Genomic DNA, 23031 nt, shown 5'->3' with positions numbered 1-23031 from the left:
CCCCACCCTATGATTCACTTTCACTTCCATGGTTCCATCCGTTGCCAAATCCACTCCCAGATATCTAAAACACTTCACTTCCTCCAGTTTTTCTCCATTCAAACTTACCTCCCAGTTGACTTGTCTCTCAACCCTACTGTACCTAATAACCTTGCTCTTATTCACGTTTACTCTCAGCTTTCTTCTTTCACACACTTTACCAAACTCAGTCACCAGCTTCTGCAGTTTCTCCCATGAATCAGCCACCAGAGCTGTATCATCAGCGAAAAACTGACTCATTTCCCAAACTCTCTCATCCACAACAGACTGAATACTTGCCCCTCTTTCCAAAACTCTTGTATTCACCTCCCCAACAACCCCAACCATAAACAAATCAAACAACCATGGAGACATCACACACCCCTGCCGCAAACCAACATTCACTGAGAACCAATCACTTTCCTCTCTTGCTATAATAATAACAATAATAATAATAATAATAATAATAATAATAATAATAATAATAATAATAATAATAAGTGAGCTTGGGAAGGAGACCTGTGTGAGGAAGTACCAGGAGAGACTGAGTACAGAATGGAAAAAGGTGAAAACAATGGAAGTAAGGGGAGTGAGGGAGGAATGGGATGTATTTAGGGAATCAGTGATGGATTGCGCAAAAGATGCTTGTGGCATGAGAAGAGTGGGAGGTGGGTTGATTAGAAAGGGTAGTGAGTGGTGGGATGAAGAAGTAAGAGTATTAGTGAAAGAGAAGAGAGAGGCATTTGGACGATTTTTGCAGGGAAAAAATGCAATTGAGTGGGAGATGTATAAAAGAAAGAGACAGGAGGCCAAGAGAAAGGTGCAAGAGGTGAAAAAGAGGGCAAATGAGAGTTGGGGTGAGAGAGTATCATTAACTTTTAGGAAGAATAAAAAGATGTTCTGGAAGGAGGTAAATAAAGTGCGTAAGACAAGGGAGCAAGTGGGAACTTCAGTGAAGGGCGCAAATGGGGAGGTGATAACAAGTAGTGGTGATGTGAGAAGGAGATGGAGTGAGTAATTTGAAGCTTTGTTGAATGTGTTTGATGATAAGAGTGGCAGATATAGGGTGTTTTGGTCGAGGTGGTGTGCAAAGTGAGAGGGTTAGGGAAAATGATTTGGTAAACAGAGAAGAGGTAGTAAAAGCTTTGCGGAAGATGAAAGCTGGCAAGGCAGCAGGTTTGGATGGTATTGCAGTGGAATTCATTAAAAAAGGGGGTGACTGTATTATTGACTGGTTGGTAAGGTTATTTAATGTATGTATGACTCATGGTGAGGTGCCTGAGGATTGGCGGAATGCGTGCATAGTGCCATTGTACAAAGGCAAAGGGGATAAGAGTGAGTGCTCAAATTACAGAGGTATAAGTTTATTGAGTATTCCTGGTAAATTATATGGGAGGGTATTGATTGAGAGGGTGAAGGCATGTACAGAGCATCAGATTGGGGAAGAGCAGTGTGGTTTCAGAAGTGGTAGAGGATGTGTGGATCAGGTGTTTGCTTTGAAGAATGTATGTGAGAAATACTTAGAAAAGCAAATGGATTTGTATGTAGCATTTATGGATCTGGAGAAGGCATATGATAGAGTTGATAGAGATGCTCTGTGGAAGGTATTAAGAATATATGGTGTGGGAGGCAAGTTGTTAGAAGCAGTGAAAAGTTTTTATCGAGGATGTAAGGCATGTGTACGTGTAGGAAGAGAGGAAAGTGATTGGTTCTCAGTGAATGTAGGTTTGCGGCACGGGCGTGTGATGTCTCCATGGTTGTTTAATTTGTTTATGGATGGGGTTGTTAGGGAGGTAAATGCAAGAGTTTTGGAAAGAGGGGCAAGTATGAAGTCTGTTGGGGATGAGAGAGCTTGGGAAGTGAGCCAATTGTTGTTCGCTGATGATACAGCGCTGGTGGCTGATTCATGTGAGAAACTGCAGAAGCTGGTGATTGAGTTTGGTAAAGTGTGTGAAAGAAGAAAGTTAAGAGTAAATGTGAATAAGAGCAAGGTAATTAGGTACAGTAGGGTTGAGGGTCAAGTCAATTGGGAGGTAAGTTTGAATGGAGAAAAATTGGAGGAAGTAAAGTGTTTTAGATATCTGGGAGTGGATCTGGCAGTGGATAGAACCATGGAAGCGGAAGTAGATCATACGGTGGGGGAGGGGGCGAAAATCCTGGGAGCCTTGAAGAATGTGTGGAAGTCGAGAACATTATCTCAGAAAGCAAAAATGGGTATGTTTGAAGGAATAGTGGTTCCAACAATGTTGTATGGTTGCAAGGTTGTATGGTTGCGAAGCGTGGGCTATGGATAGAGTTGTGCGCACGAGGATGGATGTGCTGGAAATGAGATGTTTGAGGACAATGTGTGGTGTGAGGTAGTTTGATCGAGTAAGTAACGTAAGGGTAAGAGAGATGTGTGGAAATTAAAAGAGTGTGGTTGAGAGAACAGAAGAGGGTGTTTTGAAATGGTTTGGGCACATGGAGAGAATGAGTGAGGAAAGACTGACCAAGAGGATATATGTGTCGGAGGTGGAGGGAACGAGGAGAAGTGGGAGACCAAATTGGAGGTGGAAAGATGGAGTGAAATAGATTTTGTGTGATCGGGGCCTGAACATGCAGGAGGGTGAAAGGAGGGCAAGGAATAGAGTGAATTGGATCGATGTGGTATACCGGGGTTGACGTGCTGTCAGTGGATTGAATCAGGGCATGTGAAGCGTCTGGGGTGAACCATGGAAAGCTGTGTAGGTATGTATATTTGCGTGTGTGGACGTAGGCATATACATGTGTATGGGGTGGGTTGGGCCATTTCTTTTGTCTGTTTCCTTGCGCTACCTCGCAAACGTGGGAGGCAGCGGCAAAAAAAAAAAAAAAATAAGGTCAAGAGAAATGTGCAAAAGGTGAAAAAGAGGGCAAATGAGAGATGGGGTAAGAGAGTATCATTAAATTTTAGGGAGAATAAAAAGATGTTTTGGAAGGAGGTAAATAAAGTGCGTAAGACAAGGGAACAAATGGGAACTTCAGTGAAGGGGGCTAATGGGGAGGTGATAACAAGTAGTGGTGATGTGAGAAGGAGATGGAGTGAGGATTTTGAAGGTTTGTTAAATGTGTTTGATGAAAGAGTGGCAGATATAGGGTGTTTTGGTCGAGGTGGTGTGTAAAGTGAGAGGGTTAGGAAAAATGATTTGGTAAACAGAGAAGAGGTAGTAAAAGCATTGCGGAAGATGAGAGGTGGCAAGGCAGCGGTTTTGGATGGTATTGCAGTGGAATTTATTAAAAAAGGGGGTGACTGTATTGTTGACTGGTTGGTAAGGTTATTTAATGTATGTATGATTCATGGTGAGGTGCCTGAGGATTGGCGGTATGCTTGCATAGTGCCATTGTACAAAGGCAAAGGGGATAAGAGTGAGTGCTCAAATCACAGAGGTATAAGTTTGTTGAGTATTCCTGGTAAATTATATGGGAGGGTATTGATTGAGCGGGTGAAGGCACATACAGACCATCAGATTGGGGAAGAGCAGTGTGGTTTCAGAAGTGGTAGAGGATGTGTGGATCAGGTGTTTGCTTTGTAGAATGTATGTGAGAAATACTTAGAAAAGCAAATGGATTTGTATGTAGCATTTATGGATCTGGAGAAGGCATATGATAAAGTTGATAGAGATGCTCTGTGGAAGGTATTAAGAATATATGGTGTGGGAGGCAAGTTGTTAGAAGCAGTGAAAAGTTTTCATTGAGGAAGTAAGGCATGTATATGTGTAGGAAGAGAAGAAAGTGATTAGTTCTCAGTAAATGTAGGTTTGCGGCAGGGGTGTGTGATGTCTCCATGGTTGTTTAATTTGTTTATGGATGGGGTTGTTAGGGAGGTGAATGCAAGAGTTTTGGAAAGGGGCAAGTTCGTAGTCTGTTGCGGATGAGAGAGCTTGGGAAGTGAGTCAGTTGTTGTTTGCTGATGATACAGCACTGGTGGCTGATTAAGGTGAGAAACCGCAGAAGCTGGTAACTGAGTTTGGTAAAGTGTGTGAAAGAAGAAAGTTAAGAGTAAATGTGAATAAGAGCAAGGTTATTAGGTACAGTAGGGTTGAGGGTCAAGTCAATTGGGAGGAAAGTTTGAATGGAGAAAAACTGGAGGAAGTGAAGTGTTTTAGATATCTGGGAGTGGATTTGGCAGCGGATGGAACCATGGAAGCGGAAGTGAATCATAGGGTGGGGGAGGGGGCGAAAGTTCTGGAAGCGTTGAAGAATGTGTGGAAGGCGAGAACATTATCTCGGAAAGCAAAAATGGGTATGTTTGAAGGAACAGTGGTTCCAACAATGTTGTATGGTTGCAAGGTGTGGGATATGGATAGAGTTGTGCAGAGGAGGGTGGATGTGCTGGAAATGAGATGTTTGAGGACAATATGTGGTGTGAGGTAGTTTGATCGAGTAAGTAACGTAAGGGTAAGAGAGATGTGTGGAAATAAAAAGAGTGTGGTTGAGAGAACAGAAGAGGGTGTTTTGAAATGGTTTGGGCACATGGAGAGAATGAGTGAGGAAAGACTGACCAAAAGGATATATGTGTCGGAGGTGGAGGGAACGAGGAGAAGTGGGAGACCAAATTGGAGGTGGAAAGATGGAGTGAAAAAGATTTTGTGTGATCGGGGCCTGAACATGCAGGAGGGTGAAAGGAGGGCAAGGAATAGAGTGAATTGGATCGATGTGGTATACCGGGGTTGACGTGCTGTCAGTGGATTGAATCAGGGCATGTGAAGCGTCTGGGGTGAACCATGGAAAGCTGTGTAGGTATGTATATTTGCGTGTGTGGACGTAGGCATATACATGTGTATGGGGTGGGTTGGGCCATTTCTTTTGTCTGTTTCCTTGCGCTACCTCGCAAACGCGGGAGGCAGCGGCAAAAAAAAAAAAAAAATAAGGTCAAGAGAAATGTGCAAAAGGTGAAAAAGAGGGCAAATGAGAGATGGGGTAAGAGAGTATCATTAAATTTTAGGGAGAATAAAAAGATGTTTTGGAAGGAGGTAAATAAAGTGCGTAAGACAAGGGAACAAATGGGAACTTCAGTGAAGGGGGCTAATGGGGAGGTGATAACAAGTAGTGGTGATGTGAGAAGGAGATGGAGTGAGGATTTTGAAGGTTTGTTAAATGTGTTTGATGAAAGAGTGGCAGATATAGGGTGTTTTGGTCGAGGTGGTGTGTAAAGTGAGAGGGTTAGGAAAAATGATTTGGTAAACAGAGAAGAGGTAGTAAAAGCATTGCGGAAGATGAGAGGTGGCAAGGCAGCGGTTTTGGATGGTATTGCAGTGGAATTTATTAAAAAAGGGGGTGACTGTATTGTTGACTGGTTGGTAAGGTTATTTAATGTATGTATGATTCATGGTGAGGTGCCTGAGGATTGGCGGTATGCTTGCATAGTGCCATTGTACAAAGGCAAAGGGGATAAGAGTGAGTGCTCAAATCACAGAGGTATAAGTTTGTTGAGTATTCCTGGTAAATTATATGGGAGGGTATTGATTGAGCGGGTGAAGGCACATACAGACCATCAGATTGGGGAAGAGCAGTGTGGTTTCAGAAGTGGTAGAGGATGTGTGGATCAGGTGTTTGCTTTGTAGAATGTATGTGAGAAATACTTAGAAAAGCAAATGGATTTGTATGTAGCATTTATGGATCTGGAGAAGGCATATGATAAAGTTGATAGAGATGCTCTGTGGAAGGTATTAAGAATATATGGTGTGGGAGGCAAGTTGTTAGAAGCAGTGAAAAGTTTTCATTGAGGAAGTAAGGCATGAATATGTGTAGGAAGAGAAGAAAGTGATTAGTTCTCAGTAAATGTAGGTTTGCGGCAGGGGTGTGTGATGTCTCCATGGTTGTTTAATTTGTTTATGGATGGGGTTGTTAGGGAGGTGAATGCAAGAGTTTTGGAAAGGGGCAAGTTCGTCGTCTGTTGCGGATGAGAGAGCTTGGGAAGTGAGTCAGTTGTTGTTTGCTGATGATACAGCACTGGTGGCTGATTAAGGTGAGAAACCGCAGAAGCTGGTAACTGAGTTTGGTAAAGTGTGTGAAAGAAGAAAGTTAAGAGTAAATGTGAATAAGAACAAGTTTATTAGGTACAGTAGGGTTGAGGGTCAAGTCAATTGGGAGGAAAGTTTGAATGGAGAAAAACTGGAGGAAGTGAAGTGTTTTAGATATTTGGGAGTGGATTTGGCAGCGGATGGAACCATGGAAGCGGAAGTGAATCATAGGGTGGGGGAGGGGGCGAAAGTTCTGGGAGCCTTGAAGAATGTGTGGAAGGCGAGAACATTATCTCGGAAAGCAAAAATGGGTATGTTTGAAGGAACAGTGGTTCCAACAATGTTGTATGGTTGCAAGGTGTGGGATATGGATAGAGTTGTGCAGAGGAGGGTGGATGTGCTGGAAATGAGATGTTTGAGGACAATATGTGGTGTGAGGTGGTTTGATCGAGTAAGTAATAATACGGTAAGAGAGATGCGTGGTAACAATAAGAGTGTGGTTGAGAAAGCAGAAGAGGGTGTTTTGAAATGGTTTGGTCACATGGAGAGAATGAGTGAGGAAAGATTGACCAAGAGGATGTATGTGTCAGAGACCAAATTGGAGGTGGAAAGATGAAGTGAAAAAGATTTTGAGTGATCGGGGCCTGAACATGCAGGAGGGTGAAAGGCGTGCAAGGAATAGAGTGAATTGGAACCATGTGGTATACCAGGGTTGATGTGCTGTCAATGGATTGAACCAGGGCATGTGAAGCGTCTGGGGTAAACCATGGAAAGTTCTGTGGGGCCTGGATGTGGAAAGGGGGCTGTGGTTTCAGTGCATTACCACATGACAGCTAGAGACTGAGTGCGAACGAATGGGGCCTTTGTTGTCTTTCCTAGCGCTACCTCGCACACATGAGGGGGGAGGGGGTTGTTATTCCATGTGTGGCGAGGTGGTGATGGGAGTGAATAAAGGCAGACAGTATGAATTATGTACATGTGTATATATGTATATGTCTGTGTGAGTATATATATGTATACATTGAGATGTATAGGTATGTATATTTGCGTGTGTGGACGTGTATGTATATACATGTGTGCGTGGGCGGGTTGCACCATTCTTTTGTCTGTTTCCTTGCGCTACCTCGCTAATGTGGGAGACAGCAAAAAAAAAGAAAATAATAATAATAATAATAATAATAATAATAATAATAATAATAATAATAATAATCTTTCATACATGTTTATTTCCTGCATGAGTGAGGTAGCATCAAAAACAGATTACTGAGCCTTAGAATGAAAAATCCTTACTTGACTCCAATCTCTGTTTATTCTCTTGGAAAGAAATACAGGAGGGAAGGATTTACAGCCCCCCACTTCCACCCATCTTAGCTGCCTTTGGAGAGAAATGCAAGAGGGGAGGATTTCCAGCCCCCACTCCCACCTATCTTAGTTGCCTTCTACAACATGCATTGAAAATGTGGGTAGTATTCTTTCTCCCCTATCCTGGGTGTTTGCTTTGAAAAATGAATGTGAAAAATACTTAGAAAAACAGATGGATTTGTCTGTAACATTTATGGATCTGGAGAAGGAATATGATAAGAGTTGATAGAGATGCTCTGTGGAAGGTATTAAGAGCATATGGTGTGGAAGGTAAGTTGCTAGAAGCAGTGAAAAGGTTTTATCGAGAATGTAAGGCATGTGTACGAGTAGGAAGAGAGGAAAGTGATTGGTTCTCAGTGAATGTAAGTCTGTGGCAAGGATGCGTGATGTCTCCATGGTTGTTTAATTTGTTTATGGATGGGGTTGTTGGGAGGTGAATGCAAGAGTTTTGGAGAGAGGGGCAAGTATGCAGTCTGTTGTAGATGAGAGGGCTTGGGAAGTGAGACAGTTGTTGTTCGCTGATGATACAGCGCTGGTGGCTGATTCGGGTGAGAAACTGCAGAAGCCGGTGACTGAGTTTGGTAAAGTGTGTGAAAGAAGAACTCTGAGAGTAAATGTGAATAAGAGCAAGGTTATTAGGTTCAGTACGGTTGAGGGTCAAGTCAATTGGGAGGTGAGTTTGAATGGAGAAAAACTGGAGGAAGCGAAGTGTTTCAGATATCTGGGAGTGGATCTGGCAGCGGATGGAACCATGGAAGCGGAAGTGAGTTACAGGGTGGGGGAGGGGACAAAGGTTTTGGGAGCGTTGAAGAATGTGTGGAAGGCAAGAACGTTATCTCGGAGAGCAAAAATGGGTATGTATGAAGGAATAGTGGTTCCAACAATGTTGTATGGTTGTGAGGCATGGGCTATGGATAGGGTTTTGTGGAGGAGGGTGGATGTGTTGGAAATGAGATGTTTGAGGACAATATGTGGTGTGAGGTGGTTTGATCGAGTAAGTAATGAAAGGGTGAGAGAGATGTGTGGTAATAAAGAGTCTGGTTGAGAGAGCAGAAGAGGGTGTATTGAAATGGTTTGGTCACATGGAGAGAATGAGTGAGGAAAGACTGACAAAGAGAATATATGTGTCAGAGGTGGAGGGAATGAGAAGTGGGAGACCAAATTGGGGATGGAAGGATGGAGCAAAAAAGATTTTGAGTGATCAGGGTCGGAACATATAGGAGGGAGAAAGGTGTGCAAGGAATAGAGTGAACTGGAACAATGTGGTATACCAGGGTTGACATACTGTCAATGGATTGAACCAGAGCATGTGAAGTGTCTGGGGCAAACCATGGAAAGTCTTGTGGGGCCTGTATGTGAAAAGGGAGCTGTGGTTTTGGTGCATTACACATGACAGCTAGAGACTGAGTGTGAACGAATGTGGCCTTTTGTCCTTTCTTAGCGAGAGGGGATGTTATTCATGTGTGGCAGGGTGGCGATGGGAACGAACAAAGGCAGCAAGTATGAATTATGTACATGTGTATATATGTATGTGTTTGTGTATGTATATATGTGTATATGTTAAAATGTATAGGTTTGTATATGTGCGTGTGTGGATGCGTATGTACAAACATGTGTATGTTGGTGGGCTGGGCCATTATTTCATGTTTCTCTGTGCTACCTCGCTAACGCAGGAGACAGCGACAAAGTATAATAATAATAATGATAATAATAACATTAAGGCAGAATATGCATTTCAGGTATGGGTAACCCCATTGAAGAAATATGATTATCTGATAGTAAAGGTTGAATAAAGTCCAATAAAGGAGGATGAGAAACATTTTTACAACTCTATGTTTCTGAATGAAACAGATGACACTGAAAGTCACAATATCAAAACTACCAAGAACAATCAACAAGGGATTATAGCAAGAAACTAAGCACAAACCATGTCAGAGAAGATCTAAAGAAGTATCTTTCTATTATCTGAGGGATGGATGAAATGAATAAGTCAAGTGATAAGTCTGCATACAAAAAATATATAAAAACAGAAAAATGAAAAGCTGTATGAAGGTAAGGAGAGTTTGAAAGATGGGGCCTAAAAGTGTGGAACAATCTCACTGAAATGCAAAATAGATTGTTATAAATAGGTTTGTAAAGATAAAAGACAATAGCTAAAACAGTATATTGGTAAACACAACAAGAGCAGTAAATACTGAGAAGTTTAGAAGATTGGTAAAAATGAAATTAAGAGACAAAGCAACACAAGAATAAACTTTCAATGCATCCATATTGGTAAAAATATACTTTTCAAAAAGTACCTGTAATGCATTGAACAGAAGCTGATGCTCAAATTTCTTGATACCCAAGATCTGTTGAAACATATCAAACAGCTGTTCTTTAGGCATGATGAGCTCACTGTTGAGAGACTGCTGCATCCTCCCTGGCCGCTTGCTATCCTCCTCACCTGCAAAAGCAATGTAAGTCAGACCACTGTTCAGTGTTATGTAACACTGAGGAAAGTTCAATAACTGCTGCTTTTGTTTGCTCAGGGTACGAGAAAACTCAGGTCATTTCTATATGCATCAATGTATCATCAGAACAGTGAAGAGAGAAGTAAAGTAATTTTACTTAGATACATATATGCATTACCTGAGGGTAAAGGGAGGCTAAGCTAAGGATATGTGCACTACCCTGGAAGTAGGAAAGGCCAGCTTACTGCTGTATGTATCAGCTTTAGGTAATGGAACATGGGTGCTGATAGTCCCTTTATGCTATGTATGTTACTTGAGAATAGGGAAGTCAGGACACCTTGGTCCATCATTTAACTCAGGAGACAAGGAAAGTTTGGTTACCTTTCGAACGCATTACACATACACCAAATTTAAGGCCAAAGGTTAGATTAGGCTTAAATTGTGTGTGTGTGTGTGTGTGTGTGTGTGTGTGTGTGTGTGTGTGTGTGTGTGTGTGTGTGTGTGTGTGTGCGCATATGCATTTTACTTATCTATTTACATATATTTGTTATACTTAATCCCTGTCACCCGAGTCAGCAAGACAAAACCAGGAAACAGAGGAAGAAAGGCCCATCCACTTATATAAACAAATATATATATATATATATATATATATATATATATATATATATATATATATATATATATATATATCCCTGGGGATAGGGGAGAAAGAATACCTCCCACGTATTCCCTGCGTGTCGTAGAAGGCGACTAAAAGGGAAGGGAGCGGGGGGCTGGAAATCCTCCCCTCTCATTTCTTTTTTTAAATTTTCCAAAAGAAGGAACAGAGAAGGGGGCCATGTGAGGATATTCCCTCAAAGGCCCAGTCCTCTGTTCTTAACGCTACCTCGCTAATGCGGGAAATGGCGAATAGTATAAAAAATATATATATATATATATATATATATATATATATATATATATATATATATATATATATATATATATATATATATATATATTTTCCCTGGGGATAGGGGACAAAGAATACTTCCCACGTATTCCCTGCGTGTCGTAAAAGGCGACTAAAAGGGGAGGGAGCGGGGGGCTGGAAATCCTCCCCTCTCGTTTTTTTTTTTTAATTTTCCAAAAGAAGGAACAGAGAATTGGGCCAGGTGAGGGTATTCCCTCAAAGGCCCAGTCCTCTGTTCTTAACGCTACCTCGCTAATGCGGGAAATGGCGAACAGTTTGAAAGAAAAGAAAGATATATATATATATATATATATATATATATATATATATATATATATATATATATATATATATATATATATATATATATATATTATCCCTGGGGATAGGGGATTAAGAATACTTCCCACGTATTCCCTGCGTGTCGTAGAAGGCGACTAAAAGGGGAGGGAGCGGGGGGGTTGGAAATCCTCCCCTCTCGTTTTTTTTTTTTGATTTTCCAAAAGAAGGAACAGAGAATTGGGCCAGGTGAGGGTATTCCCTCAAAGGCCCAGTCCTCTGTTCTTAATGCTACCTCGCTAACGCGGGAAATGGCGAATAGTTTAAAAGAAAGAAAAAGATATATATATATGTGGGTATGTTTGAAGGAATAGTGGTTCCAACAATGTTGTATGGTTGCGAGGCGTGGGCTATGGATAGAGTGGTGCGCAGGAGGGTGGATGTGCTGGAAATGAGATGTTTGAGGACAATGTGTGGTGTGAGGTGGTTTGATCGAGTAAGTAATGTAAGGGTAAGAGAGATGTGTGGAAATAAAAAGAGCGTGGTTGAGAGAGCAGAAGAGGGTGTTTTGAAATGGTTTGGGCACATGGAGAGAATGAGTGAGGAAAGATTGACCAAGAGGATATATGTGTCGCAGGTGGAGGGAACGAGGAGAAGTGGGAGATCAAATTGGAGGTGGAAAGATGGAGTGAAAAAGATTTTGTGTGATCGGGGCCTGAACATGCAGGAGGGTGAAAGGAGGGCAAGGAATAGAGTGAATTGGATCGATGTGGTATACCAGGGTTGACGTGCTGTCAATGGATTGAATCAGGGCATGTGAAGCATCTGGGGTAAACCATGGAAAGTTTTGTGTTGCCTGGATGTGGAAAGGGAGCTGTGGTTTCGGGCATTATTGCATGACAACTAGAGACTGAGTGTGAACGAATGGGGCCTTTGTTGTCTTTTCCTAGTGCTACCTCGCACACATGAGGGGGGAGGGGGATGGTATTCCATGGGTGGCGAGGTGGCGATGGGAATGAATAAAGGCAGACAGTGTGAATTGTGTGCATGGGTATATATGTATGTGTCTGTGTGTGTATATATATGTGTACATTGAGATGTATAGGTATGTATATTTGCGTGTGTGGACGTGTATGTATATACATTGTGTATGCGGGTGGGTTGGGCCATTTCATTTGTCTGTTTCCTTGCGCTACCTCGCAAGCGCGGGAACAGCGACAAAGCAAAAAAAAAAAAATTATATATATATATATATATATATATATATATATATATTATTATTTTTTTTATTATACTTTGTCGCTGTCTCCCGCGTTTGCGAGGTAGCGCAAGGAAACAGACGAAAGAAATGGCCCAACCCCCCACCATACACATGTATATACATACGTCCACACACGCAAATATACATACCTACACAGCTTTCCATGGTTTACCCCAGACGCTTCACATGCCTTGATTCAATCCACTGACAGCACGTCAACCCCGGTATACCACATCGCTCCAATTCACTCTAATCCTTGCCCTCCTTTCACCCTCCTGCATGTTCAGGCCCCGATCACACAAAATCTTTTTCACTCCATCTTTCCACCTCCAATTTGGTCTCCCTCTTCTCCTTGTTCCCTCCACCTCCGACACATATATCCTCTTGGTCAATCTTTCCTCACTCATTCTCTCCATGTGCCCAAACCACTTCAAAACACCCTCTTCTGCTCTCTCAACCACGCTCTTTTTATTTCCACACATCTCTCTTACCCTTACGTTACTCACTCGATCAAACCACCTCACACCACACATTGTCCTCAAACATCTCATTTCCAGCACATCCATCCTCCTGCGCACAACTCTATCCATAGCCCACGCCTCGCAACCATACAACATTGTTGGAACCACTATTCCTTCAAACATACTCATTTTTGCTTTCCGAGATAATGTTCTCGACTTCCACACATTCTTCAAGGCCCCCAGAATTTTCGCCCTCTCCCACACCCTATGATCCACTTCCGCTTCCATGGTTCCATCCGCTGCCAGATCCACTCCCAGATATCTAAAACACTTCACTTCCTCCAGTTTTTCTCCATTCAAACTCACCTCCCAATTGACTTGACCCTCAACCCTACTGTACCTAATAACCTTGCTCTTATTCACATTTACTCTTAACTTTCTTCTTCCACACACTTTACCAAACTCAGTCACCAGCTTCTGCAGTTTCTCACATGAATCAGCCACCAGCGCTGTATCATCAGCGAACAACAACTGACTCACTTCCCAAGCTCTCTCATCCCCAACAGACTTCATACTTGCCCCTCTTTCTAAAACTCTTGCATTTACCTCCCTAACAACCCCATCCATAAACAAATTAAACAACCATGGAGACATCACACACCCCTGCCGCAAACCTACATTCACTGAGAACCAATCACTTTCCTCTCTTCCTACACATACACATGCCTTACATCCTCGATAAAAACTTTTTACTGCTTCTAACAACTTTCCTCCCACACCATATATTCTTAATACCTTCTACAGAGCATCTCTATCAACTCTATCATATGCCTTCTCCAGATCCATAAATGCTACATACAAATCCATTTGCTTTTCTAAGTATTTCTCACATACATTCTTCAAAGCAAACACCTCATCCACACATCCTCTACCACTTCTGAAACCACACTGCTCTTCCCCAATCTGATGCTCTGTACATGCCTTCACCCTCTCAATCAATACCCTCCCATATAATTTACCAGGAATACTCAACAAACTTATACCTCTGTAATTTGAGCACTCACTCTTATCCCCTTTGCCTCTGTACAATGGCACTATGCACGCATTCCGCCAATCCTCAGGCACCTCACCATGAGTCATACATACATCAAATAACCTTACCAACCAGTCAATAATACAGTCACCCCCTTTTTTAATAAATTCCACTGCAATACCATCCAAACCTGCTGCCTTGCCGGCTTTAATCTTCCGCAAAGCTTTCACTACCTCTTCTCTGTTTACCAAATCATTTTCCCTAACCCTCTCACTTTGCACACCACCTCGACCAAAACACCCTATATCTGCCACTCTATCATCAAACACATTCAACAAACCTTCAAAATACTCACTCCATCTCCTTCTCACATCACCACTACTTGTTATCACCTCCCCATTTGCGCCCTTCACTGAAGTTCCCATTTGCTCCCTTGTCTTACGCACCCTATTTACCTCCTTCCAGAACATCTTTTTATTCTCCCTAAAATTTAATGATACTCTCTCACCCCAACTCTCATTTGCCCTTTTTTTCACCTCTTGCACCTTTCTCTTGACCTCCTATCTCTTTCTTTTATACATCTCCCACTCAATTTCATTTTTTCCCTGCAAAAATCGTCCAAATGCCTCTCTCTTCTCTTTCACTAATACTCTTACTTCTTCATCCCACCACTCACTACCCTTTCTAATCAACCCACCTCCCACTCTTCTCATGCCACAAGCATCTTTTGTGCAATCCATCACTGATTCCCTAAATACGTCCCATTCCTCCCCCACTCCCCTTACTTCCATTGTTCTCACCTTTTTCCATTCTGTACTCAGTCTCTCCTGGTACTTCCTCACACAGGTCTCCTTACCAAGCTCACTTACTCTCACCACCCTCTTCACCCCAACATTCACTCTTCTTTTCTGAAAACCCATACAAATCTTCACCTTAGCCTCCGCAAGATAATGATCAGACATCCCTCCAGTTGCACCTCTCAGCACATTAACATCCAAAAGTCTCTCTTTCGCACGCCTGTCAATTAACACGTAATCCAATAACGCTCTCTGGCCATCTCTCCTACTTACATAAGTATACTTATGTATATCTCGTTTTTTAAACCAGGTATTCCCAATCATCAGTCCTTTTTCAGCACATAAATCTACAAGCTCTTCACCATTTCCATTTACGACACTGAACACCCCATGTATACCAATTATTCCCTCAACTGCCACATTACTCACCTTTGCATTCAAATCACCCATCACTATAACCCGGTCTCGTGCATCAAAACCACTAACACACTCATTCAGCTGCTCCCAAAACACTTGCCTCTCATGATCTTTCTTCTCATGCCCGGGTGCATATGCACCAATAATCACCCACCTCTCTCCATCAACTTTCAGTTTTACCCATATTAATCGAGAATTTACTTTCTTACATTCTATCACATACTCCCACAACTCCTGTTTCAGGAGTATTGCTACTCCTTCCCTTGCTCTTGTCCTCTCACTAACCCCTGACTTTACTCCCCAGACATTCCCAAACCACTCTTCCCCTTTACCCTTGAGCTTCGTTTCACTCAGAGCCAAAACATCCAGGTTCCTTTCCTCAAACATACTACCTATCTCTCCTTTTTTCACATCTTGGTTACATCCACACACATTTAGGCACCCCACTCTGAGCCTTCGGGGAGGATGAGCACTCCCCGCGTGACTCCTTCTTCTGTTTCCCATTTTAGAAAGTTAATACAAGGAGGGGAGGATTTCTGGCCCCCCGCTCCCGTCCCCTCTAGTCGCTTTCTACGACACGCGAGGAATACGTGGGAAGTATTCTTTCACCCCTATCCCCAGGGATAATATACATATATATATACATATACACATACACACACATACACATACATACGCACATATACACACACACATACATATATATACATATGAAAATGTAAGAAACAATTTAGAAAACTGAAACTTCTAGCTTGAAATGAATGAAAAAATGAATGTCACATAATGGTTCAACCTCTGGCTATGGAAAAAGGAAATGTATGATTTATTTACACAAACGTCAATAGCAGTTCTCATCAATTTAACCACTGTATCAATAAGCTTCAATGTCTAAGCTACATTTTTTCTCCAATTTCACTATTTTCTTGTCAAAAGCACCATGTATGAAAACTATCACTCCAGTAACACAACTATAAACATTTACTTCCCCTTTAAAAAGAGTTCTGGGGAAGTCTGTCTCGATACACTGCGGGGAAACTCTACCACCTGCCGAGGTTTGTGTTGCAATGGTTCCCGATTTACAAACGTAGTAGCATCACTGGTGGGCCAAGGTAGTTCCGTTTGCGAAGAGGCGCTCAAAGCTGATCTGTCCGTGGTTGTTCGGGAGTACCTCCGCGCCAGCTATGGCCTTTATAATCATCATCATAATGATAAACGACCAGAATATACTTCAACGTTCATCATTTCTTTGCATGTGATTTCTCTGAAAATTTGTAAAAAGTGATTAATTTCCGGAAAGCCTCGTCACTCGTGACTGATGGCTATCACAACTCTACACACCTGCTGGGCGGCGAAAGACACCTTCCTGGCCAGATGTGTGTCTCATTTACCAACTATCTTCACTATCACTGATGATGATTATAAAGGCCATAGCTGGCGCGGAGGTACTCCCGAACAACCACGGACATATATATATATATATATATATATATATATATATATATATATATATATATATATATATATATATATATATATGAACACCCATAAATGCACATACATATATATATATACATATACATATCAATATTCATTACATTTTCATACTTTCTTATACTTTGTCGCTGTCACCCGCATTAGCGAGGTAGCACAAGGAAAGCGATGAAAGAATTGCCTAGCCCACCCACATACACATGTATATACATACATATCCACAAATGCACATATACATACCCATGCATTTCAACGTATATATATATATATATATACATACACAGACATATAAATATATACTTGCTGCCTATAGTCATTCCCATCGCCACCCCGCCACACATGAAATGACAACACCCTCCCCCCGCATGTGTGCAAGGTAGCACTAGGAAAAGACAACAAAGGCCACATTCATTCACACTCATTCTCTAGCTGTCATATATAATGCACCAAAACCACAGCTCCCTTTCCACATCCAGGCCCCACAATACTTCCCATGGTTTAACCCAGATGCTTCACATGCCCTGGTTCACTCCACTGACAGCATGTCGACCCCGGTATACCACATCATTCCAATTCACACAATTCCTTGCACTCCTTTCACCTTCCTGCATGTTCAGGCCCCGATCGCTCAAAATCTTTTTCATTCCATCCTTCCACCTCTAATTTGGTCTCCCACTTTTCCTCGTTCCCTCCACCTCTGACATAAATATATCCTCTCTCTGTCAATCTTTCCTCACTCATTCTATCTGTGACCAAACCATTTCAATACACCCTCTTCTGCTCTTTCAACCACACTCTTTTTATCTCCACATGTCTCTGTTACCCTTTCATTACTTACTCTATCAAACTACCGTACACCATATATTGTCCTCAAACATCCCATTTCCAACAAATCCACTCCCTTCCACACAACCCTATATATAGCCCACACCTTGCAACCATATAACATTGTTGGAAACGCTATCCTTCAAACATACCTATTTTTGCTTTACAAGATAATATTCACGACTTCCACACCTTTTTCAATTCTCCCAGAACTTTCGCCCCCTCCCCCACCCTGTGAATCACTTCCGTTTCCATGGTTCCATCCGCTGCCAAATCCACTCTCAGATATCTAAAACACTTCACTTCCTCCAGTTTTTCTCCGTTCAAAGTTACCTCCCAACTGACTTGTCCCTCAATCCTACTGTACCTTGCTCTTATTCACATTTACTCTCAGCTTTCTTCTTTCACATACTTCACCAAACTCAGTCACCAGCTTCTGCAGTTTCTCACCTGAATCAGCCACCAGCGCTGTATCATCAGCAAACAACAACTGACTCACTTCCCAAGCCCTCTCACCCACAACAGACTGCATACTTGCCCCTCTCTCCAAAACTCTTGCATTCACCTCCCTAACAACCCCATCCATAAACAAATTAAACAACCATGGAGGCATCACCCACCCGTGCTACAAACCGACATTCACTGAGAACCAATCACTTTCCTCTCTTCCTACTTGTACACATGCCTCGCATCCTTGATAAAAACATTTCACTGCTTCTAGCAACTTGCCTCCCACATCATATACTCTTAATACCTTCCACAGAGCATCTCTATCAACTCCTTCTCCAGATCCATAAATGCTACATACAAATCCATTTGTTTTCCTAAGTATTTTTCACATACATTCTTCAAAGCAAACACCTGATCCACACATCCTCTACCACTTCTGAAACCACACTGCTCCCCCTAATCTGATGCTCTGTACATGCCTTGACCCTCTTAGTCAATACCTTCCCATATAATTTCCTAGGAATACTCAACTAGCTTATACCTCTGTAATTTGAGCACTCACCTTTATCCCCTTTGCCTTTGTACAATGGTACTATGCATGCATTCCTCCAATCCTCAGGCACTTCACCATGAGCCATACATACATTGAATATCCTCACCAACTAGCCAACAACACAGTCATCCCTTTTCAATAAATTCCACTGCAATACCATCCAAACCCACTGCCTTGCCAGCTTTCATCTTCTGCAAAAGTTTTACTACCTCTTCTCAGTTTACCAAATCATTCTCCTTGCTCTCCCACTTCGCACACCACCTCGACCAAAACACCCTATATCTGCCACTCTATCATCAAACACATTCAACAAACCTTCAAAATACTCACTCCATCTCCTTCTCACATTACCATTACTTGTTATTACCTCCCCATTAGCCCCTTCACTGATGTTCCCATTTGTTCACTTGTCTTACGCTCTTTATTTACCTCCTTCCAAAACATCTTTTTATTTGCACCTTTCTCCTGACCTCTTGCTTCTTTCTTTTATACAAGATAATGATCAGACATCCCTCCAGTTGCACCTCTCAACAGATAAACATCCAAAAGTCTCTCTTTCACATGCCTATCAATCAACACGTAATCCAATAATGCTCTATGGCCATCTCTCCTAATTACGTACATATACTTATGATTATCTATTCTTTTTAAACCACGAATTCCCAATCACCAGTCATTTTCAGCACACAAATCTACAAGCTCTTCACCATTTCTGTTTACAACACTGAACACCCCATGTACATCAATCATTCCCTCAACTGCCACATTACTCACCTTTGCATCCAAATCACCCATTACTATAACCCAGTCTTGTGCATCAAAACTGCTAACACACTCACTCAGTTCCTCCCACAACACTTGCCTCTCATGATCTTTCTTCTCACACCTAGGTGCATAGGCACCAATAACCACCCATCTCTCTCTATCCACTATTAATTTAACCCATATTTTAATCTAGAGTTTACTCTCTTACACTCTGTCAAATACTCCCACCACTCCTGTTTCAGGAGTAGTGCTACTCCTTCCTTTGCTCTTGTCCTCTTGACTCTACTCCCAAAACATTTCCAAACCACTCTTCCTGTTTGCCCTTGAGCTTCGTTTTACTTAGACCCAAAGCATCCAGGTTCCTTTCCTCAAACATACTACCTATCTCTCCTTTTTTCACATCTTGGTTACATCCACACACATTTAGACACACAGTCTGAGCCTTCAAGGAGGATGAGCACTCTTTACGTGACTCCTTCTTCCGTTTCCCCTTTTAGAAAGTTAAAATACAAGGACAGGAGGGTTTCTAGCCCCCCCACTCCTGTCTCCTTCTACGACATGCGGGGAATGCGTTGGAAGTATTCTTTCTCCCCTATCCCCATACATATACATATTCAAACTTGCTTACCTTCATCCATCTGATGGTTCTGTCGTGGGTGGCTACTTGTATACATATATATAAGTAGCCATCTACGATAGACCCATCTGATCCAGCCTGAAGATGGAACAAGAGAGGAAAGTGATGGTTCTCAGTGAATGTAGGTTTGCGGCAGGGGTGTGTGATGTCTCCATGGTTGTTTAATTTGTTTATGGATGGGGTTGTTAGGGAGGTGAATGCAAGAGTTTTGGAAAAAGGGGCAAAGTATGCAGTCTGTTGTGGATGAGAAAGCTTGGTTAGTGAGTCAGTTGTTGCTCACTCATGATACAGCACTGGTGGCTGATTCATGGGAGAAACTGCAGAAGGTAGTGACTGAGTTTGGTAAAGTGTGTGTAAGAAGAAAGCTGTGAGTAAATGTGAAAAAGAGCAAGGTTATTAGGTAGAGTAGGGTTAAGGGACAAGTCAATTAGGAGGTAAGTTTGAATGGAGAAAAACTAGAGGAAGTGAAGTGTTTTAGGTATCTGGGAATGGATTTGGCAGCGGAAGGAACAATAGAAGTGGAAGTGAATCATAGAGTGGGGGAGGGGGCGAAAGCTCTGAGAGCATTGAAAAATGTGTGGAACTCGAGAGCATTATCTCGGGAAGCAAAAATGGGTATGTTTGAAGGAATAGTGGTTCCAACAATGTTATATGGTTGCGAGGCGTGGGCTATGGATAGAGTTGTGCGGAGGAGGGTGGAGGTGCTGGATATGAGAGATATTTGAGGACAATATGTGGTGTGAGGTGGTTTGATCGAGTAAGTGATAATAGGGTAAGAAAGATGTCTGGTAATAAAAAGAGTGTGGTTGAGAGAGCAGAAGAGGGTGATTTGAAATGGTTTGGTCACATCGAGTGAATGAGTGAGGAAAGATTGACTATGAGGATATATGTGTCAGAGGTGGAGGGGACGAGAAGAAGTGGGAGACCAAATTGGAGGTGGAAAGATGGAGTGAAAAAGACTTTGAGCGATCGGGGCCAGAACATGCAGGAGGGTGAAGGCGTGCAAGGAATAGAGTTAATTGGAATGTGGTATACCGGGGTCGACTTGCTGTCAATGGATTGAACCAGGGCATGTGAAGCGTCTGGGGTAAACCATGGAAAGTTCTGTGAGGAATGGATGTGGAAAGGGAGCTGTGGTTTCTGTGCATTATTATGTGGCAGTTGGAGGCTGTGTGTGGGCGAGTGTGGCCGTTGTTGTCATTTTGTAGCGCTACCTCGCACACATGAGGGGGGAGGAGGGTTGTTATTTCATGTGTGGCGGAGTGGTGATGGGAATGAATAAAGGCAGACATTATGTATTATGTACATGTGTATATATGTATATGTCTGTGTATGTATGTATATGTATAGGTTGAGATGTATAGGAATATATATTTGCGTGTGTGGACGTGTATGTATATACATATGTATGAGGGTGGGTTGGGCCATTTCTTTCGTCTGTTTCCTTGTGCTACCTCGCAAACGCGGGAGACAGCAACAAAGCAAAATAAATAAATAAACAAATAACATATATATATATATATATATATATATATATATATATATATATATATATATATTTTTTTTTTTTTTTTCTTTTTTTTTTATACTTTGCCGCTGTCTCCCGCGTTTGCGAGGTAGCGCAAGGAAACAGACGAAAGAAATGGCCCAAACCCCCCCCCCCCCATACACATGTATATACATACGTCCACACACGCAAATATACATACCTACACAGCTTTCCATGGTTTACCCCAGACGCTTCATATGCCTTGATTCAATCCACTGACAGCACGTCAACCCCGGTATACCACATCGCTCCAATTCACTCTATTCCTTGCCCTCCTTTCACCCTCCTGCATGTTCAGGCCCCGATCACATAAAATCTTTTTCACTCCATCTTTCCACCTCCAATTTGGTCTCCCTCTTCTCCTCGTTCCCTCCACCTCCGACACATATATCCTCTTGGTCAATCTTTCCTCACTCATTCTCTCCATGTGCCCAAACCACTTCAAAACACCCTCTTCTGCTCTCTCAACCACGCTCTTTTTATTTCCACACATCTCTCTTACCCTTACGTTACCCACTCGATCAAACCACCTCACACCACACATTGTCCTCAAACATCTCATTTCCAGCACATCCATCCTCCTGCGCACAACTCTATCCATAGCCCACGCCTCGCAACCATACAACATTGTTGGAACCACTATTCCTTCAAACATACCCATTTTTGCTTTCCGAGATAATGTTCGCGACTTCCACACATTCTTCAAGGCCCCCAGAATTTTCGCCCCCTCCCCCACCCTATGATCCACTTCCGCTTCCATGGTTCCATCCGCTGCCAGATCCACTCCCAGATATCTAAAACACTTCACTTCCTCCAGTTTTTCTCCATTCAAACTCACCTCCCAATTGACTTGACCCTCAACCCTACTGTACCTAATAACCTTGCTCTTATTCACATTTACTCTTAACTTTCTTCTTCCACACACTTTACCAAACTCAGTCACCAGCTTCTGCAGTTTCTCACATGAATCAGCCACCAGCGCTGTATCATCAGCGAACAACAACTGACTCACTTCCCAAGCTCTCTCATCCCCAACAGACTTCATACTTGCCCCTCTTTCCAAAACTCTTGCATTTACCTCCCTAACAACCCCATCCATAAACAAATTAAACAACCATGAAGACATCACACACCCCTGCCGCAAACCTACATTCACTGAGAACCAATCACTTTCCTCTCTTCCTACACGTATATATATATATATATATATATATATATATATATATATATATATCATCTCTGGGGATAGAGGAGAAAGAATACCTCCCATGTATTCCCTGCGTGTCGTAGAAGGCGACTAAAAGGGGAGGGAGCGGGGGGCTGGAAATCCTCCCCTCTCATTATTTTTTTTTAATTTTCCAAAAGAAGGAACAGAGAAGGGGGCCAGGTGAGGATATTCCCTCAAAGGCCCAGTTCTCTGTTCTTAACGCTACCTCGCTAATGCAGGAAATGGCAAATAGTTTGAAAAAAAAGAAAGAATATATATATATATATATATATATATATATATATATATATATATATATATATATATATATATATATATATATATATATGCGAGGTAGCTACCTCGCAAATGCGGGAGACACCGGAAAAAAAAAAAAAATATATATATATATATATATATATATATATATATATATATATATATATATATATAAATATATATATATATATATATATATATATATATATATATATATATATATATATATATATATATTATCCCTGGGGATAGGGGATT

The 23031-nt window shown here is 41.9% G+C and overlaps 1 protein-coding gene across 1 annotated transcript in view; it reads right to left on the bottom strand.

The window, feature by feature from the left end:
• Cadps (calcium-dependent secretion activator 1) overlaps positions 1–23031 on the bottom strand; it is a 1554015-nt gene that overhangs the window by 1041548 nt on the left and 489436 nt on the right. Inside the window, exon 8 of the mRNA XM_071665310.1 lies at positions 9662–9807. Within this exon, the coding sequence (XP_071521411.1) occupies positions 9662–9807 (146 nt within the window). The remainder of the gene's footprint in view (positions 1–9661; positions 9808–23031) is intronic.

This window comes from Panulirus ornatus, chromosome 10, assembly GCF_036320965.1.
Source record: "Panulirus ornatus isolate Po-2019 chromosome 10, ASM3632096v1, whole genome shotgun sequence".
NCBI lineage: Eukaryota > Metazoa > Arthropoda > Malacostraca > Decapoda > Palinuridae > Panulirus > Panulirus ornatus.
Note: the sequence above shows the minus strand (reverse complement) of the source record. Positions and strands in the feature narration are given on the sequence as shown.